The 8649-nt window shown below is 39.3% G+C and overlaps 2 protein-coding genes and 4 long non-coding RNA genes across 8 annotated transcripts; 2 read left to right on the top strand and 4 right to left on the bottom strand.

The window, feature by feature from the left end:
• Positions 1–242: 242 nt before the first annotated feature.
• Positions 243–1161, bottom strand: LOC113475186. The gene is made up of 3 exons (XR_003396927.1): positions 1070–1161; positions 533–688; positions 243–337 (listed from the first exon to the last, which is right to left on the bottom strand). It is a non-coding gene; the product is annotated as an uncharacterized LOC113475186 (long non-coding RNA).
• Positions 540–3986, top strand: LOC100177440 (CD97 antigen-like). 2 transcript variants are annotated; one of them, XM_026839034.1, is made up of 5 exons: positions 540–722; positions 1107–1248; positions 1642–1775; positions 1954–2124; positions 3752–3986. In XM_026839034.1, exons 1-5 carry the CDS (start codon positions 570–572, stop codon positions 3908–3910), a joined length of 759 nt encoding a protein of 252 aa, XP_026694835.1. In that variant the 5' UTR covers positions 540–569; the 3' UTR covers positions 3911–3986. The 2 variants fall into 2 exon arrangements, with proteins under 2 accessions (XP_026694835.1, XP_026694834.1); XM_026839033.1 differs by having other exon boundaries at positions 1642–1805.
• On the bottom strand, positions 1650–4860 carry LOC113475187. Of its 2 annotated transcripts, none has more exons than XR_003396928.1 (2): positions 4723–4860; positions 1650–2083 (listed from the first exon to the last, which is right to left on the bottom strand). It is a non-coding gene; the product is annotated as an uncharacterized LOC113475187 (long non-coding RNA). The 2 variants fall into 2 exon arrangements; XR_003396929.1 differs by lacking the exon at positions 4723–4860 and adding an exon at positions 4442–4716.
• Positions 2126–2964, top strand: LOC113475188. Its single transcript, XR_003396930.1, has 2 exons — positions 2126–2178; positions 2571–2964. It is a non-coding gene; the product is annotated as an uncharacterized LOC113475188 (long non-coding RNA).
• A 661-nt stretch (positions 4861–5521) lies between the features above and the next one.
• Positions 5522–6243, bottom strand: LOC100184486 (protamine-like). Its single transcript, XM_002130947.5, has one exon. It carries the CDS (start codon positions 6197–6199, stop codon positions 5612–5614), a length of 588 nt encoding a protein of 195 aa, XP_002130983.1. The 5' UTR covers positions 6200–6243; the 3' UTR covers positions 5522–5611.
• Positions 6244–6943: 700 nt separating this feature from the next.
• Positions 6944–8649, bottom strand: LOC113474069. Its single transcript, XR_003396926.1, has 4 exons — positions 8450–8649; positions 7986–8066; positions 7866–7930; positions 6944–7630 (listed from the first exon to the last, which is right to left on the bottom strand). It is a non-coding gene; the product is annotated as an uncharacterized LOC113474069 (long non-coding RNA).

Raw genomic sequence — 8649 nt, 5'->3', positions numbered from 1 at the left:
AACGAAGTCATTGGAATTTGTGTAGTAATTAAAGTAGTTTTGTTGCTGATAAGTTAAAACCATGAGCATGGTTCATTGAACCGCTGCAGTTGCTTATACAGGGGATAAACGCATACAAGAGATATTTCGGCATACGTTGACGCTAGCTGGTAGACCGCGTGCAATTGGTTAGTTGAAAAGTAGATCTTGAGTCAAAAAAGGTTGGGCACGCCTGAGTTACCCCATCATTACAACGCAGGCAATCCATGAAGTACCTGGTGACGTTGCTCTGTCAGTCTTCGCTGATGTTGGTTGTGCTATTTCTATTGTGGGATTCGCGCTAACCATACTCCTTCACCTAATTAACAAGTAAAACTTAATTAAACAATAAATGTTAAAAATTATTGAAACTGAAAAATGAACTAATTAAACAATGCTAATTTCCTTCTCTTTGTTGTTTTAATTAATTAAAGATCGTATTCAAAGAGATAAATATAAATTATGTTAAACTAATTAAATAATGTTAACACCCCAGGAAAGCTCGTCAACGCACAGGAATACAGATCCAGCTCCATGTTTGCTTCAACCTCATGGTGGCTTACTTGTTGTTTATGATTGGAGTCCCCAGTGTTGGCAACAAAACTACGTGCACGATTGTAGCTGTCCTGTTGCATTACACCTTCCTTACAAGTTGGTTCTGGATGGGAATCTACAGCAACAGATTATACAACTCATTGGTTAAGGTGGTTTGTTTCATATAAACAATTAGTTGTAACATTAATATTGTTTAAAATCGACTGTTGTAGGGTGTAACAAATATGGTTACTTTGTTACATATGATATCTTCTACTTGGTTTATTTCATTATTTGCTGAATTCAGTCATAAAGGCACAGCTTGCTGAGGAAACATCACCGAAAACAAACATGACATAATATTACAAGTACCCACGGTTGTCTTTTATTGAAAAAGTCTCCATTGTGATTCATGAGTGGTTTTAACTATTGTTCTATTGTTTATTCTCGTGTTTTTGTATTTAACTACAAGCGTTGAAATAAAACAAACTTATTATTATTTTTATCATAAACATACATTGTCATTGTTACATCATAGCTTGCATTGTTCCCAGATCTTCAGCAAGCCAGCCAACCATTACATGGTGAAGTCAAGTTGTCTTGCGTATGGATTGCCTTTAATAATTGTCGGGATTAACCTCGCTGTTACCGTGGGATACCTTGATAAAAAGATAAGCAGACCTCTATGTCCGAATGGTGATTATAACATTTGTGTTTAGATTTGAATGTATGTAACTTATTTATCCTCGCATGGCGGGGAAACGACAGTCGTTATAACATGGATGTTCTGTTTCATACACCTCGTGCTCGCTTACGAGTTACCATGTATGTAACTTATTCATCCTCGCATGGCGGGAAACGACAGTCGTTATAACACGGGTGTTCTGTTTCATCAGCTCGTACCCGCTTACGAGTAACCATGTATGTAACTTTATTATGAGTGATTTTTTCTGTATGGCTGACAATTTGGACAACTTAAGGGTTGGAGCAGTTGCGGTTAAGTGTCCTTGCCCAGCAAGGATTCATACTCCGATAGTGGAGTGGATAAGTATATTATGAGATCATTAATGGTTGATTATGACATCACAGACACCCCACCACCCCCATCTTCGTTGTATATAGCGGACAACATGTGTTGGATTCACCAGGAAACACTTTATTTTGGCTTCCTGTTGATTGTTGGCTTGATTCTGTTGATGAACTGCATTATCTTCACAATCTTGGTTTACAAACTTATCATTAAAAGAAATGAGGTGAAAGTTGTTCAATCACTCACAAAGCAACATACATGGTAGCTTGTGATCGGGCACTTGTGTTATAACGACTGTCATTGAGTTAAATGTATTTCAAAAACCTACATTTACACCAATAGTTGTAAACTGTAAACACTTTGATTGACAGGTGCAATCAAGTGCTAAGAAACGCAGCAAGCAGCAAAACCTGGTAATGGCGATCACAATGTGTTTGTCCATGGGATTGACGTGGGTGTTTGGGTTCCTGATGTTGCTTTCATACGACCCGGGGTATCAGTCTGTTATGAGTTGGTTGTTTACTATTTCTATAGCACTACAGGTAATACTTATTGTTTAAAAACAATCGCCCACAAAGTTACATACGTGGTTACTTGTAATCGGGCACAAGGTGTATGAAACAGAACACCCGTGTTATAACAACTGTCGTTGCCCCGCCATGCGAGGATAAAAAGTTACATACGTGGTAACTTGTAAGCGGGCACGAGGTGTATGAAACAGAACACCCGTGTTATAACGACTGTCGTTGCCCCGCTATGCAAGGATAAAAAGTACAAACGTGGTTACTTGTAATCGGGCACAAGGTGTATGAAACAGAACACCCGTGTTATAACAACTGTCGTTGCCCCGCCATGCGAGGATAAAAAGTTACATACGTGGTAACTTGTAAGCGGGCACGAGGTGTATGAAACAGAACACCCGTGTTATAACGACTGTCGTTGCCCCGCTATGCAAGGATAAAAAGTTACATACGTGGTAACTTGTAAGCGGGCACGAGGTGTATGAAACAGAGCACTCGTGTTCATGGGCGCCGATCCTGGGTATGCGGCGCATACCTCAGAATATTTATAGCGTATGCGGCATACCCATTTTCTAACGCTAAGGCCGTCTAGCGCTCTCATTCTAATTACTAAAGCAGGTGCGCAATACGTTGGATTTACGCGCGTAAGAAGTATTTATTGCAAACGTATTGATACTTTACTTGATCGCATGCGTGAAAAGGCAAATATCCAACCTGTTTTCAAGCTCCTGCAGGCAAAATATTCAAGGGGACAATTGGTATTATGACGCAAATTATCAACGCGTGAATTGCTATTGTGTCGTAATCAATTACCAGGCCAGACAATCGCTATTGTAATGCAATGAATCCACGTGTAGATCCTTACTATTTCGTAATAAACGTGTTGCTTGGCTGAGGAAAACATCGTAAATATAAAGCAGTTATACTTCTGGAACATATTTAGGTTGTATATTACTGCCTGTTGCCACGTTTAATGGGCAAATTATATTCATTTTACACGCAACTATGAGAAAGGTAGTGCAAAGTTTGTGTTGCGAATTCCCGCCAAAAAATACTAATGCGCACTGTAGGGATGCACATTACAGAATAACTACGAATTCTAGGATATCCTAGAATACTTTATTTCGAATCTAGAATTCCGAATTTTGAATCTTTTTATGTTTATAGGAAAAAACCACATAGGTCAGTTTATTGACTCTTTCATAACAGCCTTGTTGGATCATGAGCTGTAAAATGATCAAAAATTGTACTATTGCTATTGGGTAGTTTTTGAGTCACGAAACGTATAGCAGGCTATGAAAAGACGTTGAGAAACGTTTACTTTCGAAAGTCCCACAAACACAAAAATATTTTTTATCAAAATTATTAGGTTTCAAAAATTGTTATTATAGATTAGAAGATGACGTGTGATGATGTCATTTAACAGATTACGAATCCCGTAATTAGATTCGAATACAAAAAGATTCAAGTTTCATGGATTCGAAATTCTGTAATATGCATCCGTATGCGCAGGTGTATAATGACGTCATAGTCAACGCACAGGTGCGCTCCGCATACCCCAGATATTTATAAAATCGGCGCGCCTGCCCGTGTTATAACAACTGTTGTTGCCCTGCCATGCGAAGTTACATTTATTTAACCTTTCCAGGGCTTGTTGGTATTTTACTTGACTTGTGTACGAAACATAGAAATGTTCAACTTTTGGTGGAAACCGATTAAATCTATTGTGACTCGGCAAAAATACAGCCCATCAAAAACTGCACTGTCATCGCAATCAAGCAGATATACCGAGTCACAAACAATTTGATTGTTGCATAATTGTAATTGTTTTGTCATAATTTACAACAATGTTTATTTAGTTGCAAATAAATTTTATTAATTATATATATAATAAAACATGGTTTTTAAGTTAAAATATGAATTTATCGGTGTTGCTTTTGTTTCTTATATAAAGTGGGGTGTAATTAACTAAAAACAAAGAATATTCAGTTACATAACTTATAACTGTTTTCTATAAAAACTATATAACCGTATCCTCACAGGTTTAAAAGACCCGTTAATTGTTAAAAACCAGTAAGGAAATAGGAAAACCATGTGCTAAGGGTATCCATCCTAGAGTACTATACATATAATATGAATAAAAATAAACATATATTAAAATAAAATGTTCTATAAAGAGTAAGTTGCACTCTAGGTAATACTGAAAGCATATAAACAGGGCAGAGATAAAATGATGGCTTACATATGTCAGTGTACAATGTGGCCAAAGCACAAGTATTTCCTAACAAACTCAGAGCCAGGTCTGCCATTACCAAGGCAAATCGAAAGTGGTTAGCACCTGTGTCTTCAACCCATAGGTTAAGGGTTCAAGGCTCAATGCTGCTACTATTGTTGGCGTATGTGTCCTTGAGCAAGACACCTAACACCAATTGCTCCAAATCACTATTGGGCTGTCAGCCATATAGAAAACAACCACCCACAAAGTTACATACCTGGTAACTGGTTTTATCTTAAGCGAAAGAAGTTTGAAAACAACTAACATAGATATAATATACAACATTAAATACATTAACAAACATACATAAAGAGACAAGCAAGACGAAATCCTGTAAAACTTACCTATTTGTATTGTTGGATGTCTATAAGCCGTCTTAGTGGGGTCTAGATGGTAGCACCCTGGGTGTTGGGGTAATGAACCAACTCTGGTCTAAATCCCAGGTCCCATGGCATGTCTCACTGTAGGACCTCACCCATATAGAATAGAATGTGCATCTACAATGTTGGGGTAATGGGCCAACTCTGGTCTAATCCCAGGTCCCATGGCATGCCTCACTGTAGGACCTCACCCATATAGAATAGAATGTGCATATACAATGTTGTGGTAATAGGCCAACTCTGGTCTAAATCCCAGATCCTATGGAATGCCTCACTGTAGGACCTCACCCATATAGAATAGAATGTGCATATACAGTGTTGGGGTAATGGGCCAACTCTGACCTAAATCCCAGGTCACATGGCGTGCCTCACTGTAGGACCTCACCCATATAGAATAGAATGTGCATATACAATGTTGGGGTAATAGACCAACTCTGGCCTAAATCCCAGGGTTTGCTTTACTAAAAAACCTTACCTTATAGAATAGAATTTCACAAAGTGTCTATAAAGAGTTTCAGTAAGGCCCAAACCCACAACACTACGTGCCCAACTAATCGTCGAAGTATTTCCCGCCCAAAAACCCCACCATGCGGTTAAACGTTTTCACTTCCATAGATATCACATATATAACTCATGTATATGTTCACTCCCCGTACAGGGCCATAGAAACATGTGTTTCTACCACTCTGCCCTCGTACAGTGGTATATGACGTCATACGCCATGACGTCACCGCCCGTATATGAATTTCATTCAAACAGGAAATTGGTTTCGCCCATGATATGGCAGTTTATTGTGTTGTCTGGGGTTTTTCTTTTTTGTTTCAATGATTTTTTTTAAATGATGAGATCGGATTTAACGCTTTCGCTTCTTTCCCTTTCTTCCCTTCTTGCTCTTTCGGCGCTTACCAGACTTACGTCTTCGGTTAGCCCGTTTAGGGGACTTTCGGGATCGCTTCTTGCCCTTTTTGCCGCGTTTTGACTTCCTGGAACGACGCTTCTTCTTCTTTTTACCCTTCTTGGACTTCTTTCCCTTCTTCTTCCTACCCTTCTTGGACTTCTTACCCTTCTTCTTCTTTCCCTTCCTTGATTTTTTGCCCTTTCGGCGACGTCGACGGCGTTTCTTGGCCTTAAGTCCACGTCCTTTGCCGGTAAGCTTGAAGCGTCCCCCTTTATTTCTGTAAATATGTCCGGATTTCAACATCCTTTTCAGCGCACGTCCAACTGCACGCACACAGTTGGTCTTCTTTACCGTGTTGTGGGCGCAGATGTATTTAATGATCGATTTTCTGGACGATCCGGACTTGGCTTTGAGGGCAATGATAGCTCTCTTAACCATAACATTATAAGCGGCATGTCTTCCTCGGTTTCTGCGACCGGATGGTTCCGGTACAGCAACACTCTCCTCAGAAGTGGCCGGCGTCATATCTTCCGATTCCGTCATTTCGGCTCAAAAACAATTTCACACTAAAGTCAAAACAATACTTCGCATCGAATATATATGGTATTGACGGACGTCATCGAAACGCAATTCCTGTAAAATCACAATCGACTGTCTTTCGTCACACACGCACAAAAATTTCTTTCATTAAAAACTTTTAAATAACATTTTCAATATTTTGAAGTTTAATGAAAAGTTTTTAAAACTCCGGATCGTCCAGAAAGTTTTAATCGACTAATTAAAATCCCTTTTCGGTTTTGCTCGACTAATTGGTCAATACAAAGTTAGTGCAGTGTTTGAGTTGTAGAGCAACGAACTTAAAACAGCTACCGTACAGTTAGTTTAGATTAAAGTAACTTATTTTACAAGTTACCTCGTATGTAACTTATTTATCCTCGCATGGCGGGGAAATGACAGTTGTTATAACACGGGTGTTCTGTTTCATACACCTTGTGACCGCTCACAAGTTACCAAGTATGTAACTTTGTGAGTGATTATTTTTATATATGACTGATAATTTGGACAACCCATTAGTGACCACTGGGTTGGAGCAATTGCCATTAAGTTTCTTGTCCAAGCACACATACGCCCACAATGGTAGCAGCGACAAGCCGGCAGACTTACATCACTGCACTAAACCATAAACAAACGTAACAAAATTATTCCCACATTGTGACTTTTAGTCGTGTAATATGCACTGTTCTGCCTGCGCAACACGACTGCCATCTAGCGACAAGATATTTGTGATTTAAATTAATAATTTAAGTTTTATTATTTTCAACAAGCCAAGCGTAGTCCCGATAGCGGAATCGTGCGCGAAAAAAAGCGGAAATGACGTCACGTTTGTTTTAAAGGCTGAGGCATAGAAATCTTAATATTTCAGGATTTCAGCAAAAAAACAAAAATTTGATTTTCGGAACAAAATATACAGAACGCAGCAAATTGCATTGTGGGTAAAACTATTGCGCAATAATGATCATCGAGTAACCATGGCAACTTCGATTTAAAACGAAAATAAAACGTTTAAAATCAAAACGACGATAAAATTAATAGAAATTCATTTTTGTTTGATAAGAAAAGCGCTCCCTCACAATGCCCATAGTGATGTCACAATGAAAGGGGGACGACAAAGGCTGATTGATACAAAACAAACAAAGATAAAAAATTCACTAAGTTGCACCAAACTAACGGGGTTTCCTCAGCCCTGATACACCACAAGATCCGCTTGGTGCATCCCCTATCCGGGAAACCCCCTCTGGCGATGATGTCATCAATTATGACATCATCAGAACCCGGTTGACCTCCTCGCCTTTGAAGGCAAGGGGGGAGGCTGTGATTGGTCGAGAGGCCACGTGAGTGTTTGTGACCTCATAATAGAGATATCGCGTGACATCGTTGTGACATCATGTGTTTCAGGATTCGATCGATTTTGATCTAAAATCATGAGAATTAAAGTTAGATATTGGTTATTGTGGGGGGGGTGCATAGGCGCCAAACATGGGGTGGCAGGCCAACCCCACGTATTTTTACACTGCATTAATCAGTAAACATTACAACCAATAAGTTGGATTTGTTTCACAGGATTGTGTGTCTAACTATCCCTGCCTCCCCTGTGTTAAGTTTAGCGCCCATGTTTGGATGATTGATCAAAATTAATTGGAATAATTACTTTTTCATTGATGTTCACAAACCTTGGAGGACATCAGCGTACGTGGGCGGGTCGGGGGCGTCGTCCTGCAGTAATGTATCAGGTTAGGTTCTTTCCCTGTTACAGTACCACAACATTTACCTTTTTCTCAAGTTGTTCTTTAAAAAATTCATTTTCTTGTTTCAGTTTTTGTCTCTCGATTTCGTTTTCACTTGTGATGTGCTGCGTATAAAGTATAGACTCATTATATCAGCATGTACGAGTATTTAATTTAGGCAACCACGAAAGCTACATAACATTGCAGTGACAGCCATTTAATATTCCGCTTAATATTCAAATCTATCAAAACAAGTGAATTCACAGAAATATCTTAGTAATCGTGTTTAAGCGAGTGGAATCAAAAGAATCATAGCAGATGTTTCACCAAGCACTGTGGTTGGAGTGGATGCCGCTAGCCCAGAGGTTACGGGTTCGAGGCTTGACGCTGCTACAATTGCGGGTGTTTCTTTGTATTTAGATAAGGCTCCAAACAAGTCACATCCATTCATAGTGGGCTACATTTCATACATACATATTTATATTTATATAAGTTCCAACTAACTTACCAATAAATGGGTGAGTTGCGTCTGTAGGTTGACAATAATGTCCATCATCTTTGTGATGGGAACAATGGATGATTGTGACATCACTTCATAACCTTGGGTTTTATTGTTGGGGGTTTCGAACACGCTGGTGTCGGGGTAAGATGGCTGGGGCAAGTTGGGTGAGCCACCAAGTGGGGTAAGATCGATTGTTTCAACGTCGG

Source organism: Ciona intestinalis, unplaced genomic scaffold (assembly GCF_000224145.3).
Source record: "Ciona intestinalis unplaced genomic scaffold, KH HT000142.2, whole genome shotgun sequence".
Lineage (NCBI taxonomy): Eukaryota > Metazoa > Chordata > Ascidiacea > Phlebobranchia > Cionidae > Ciona > Ciona intestinalis.
Note: the sequence above shows the minus strand (reverse complement) of the source record. Positions and strands in the feature narration are given on the sequence as shown.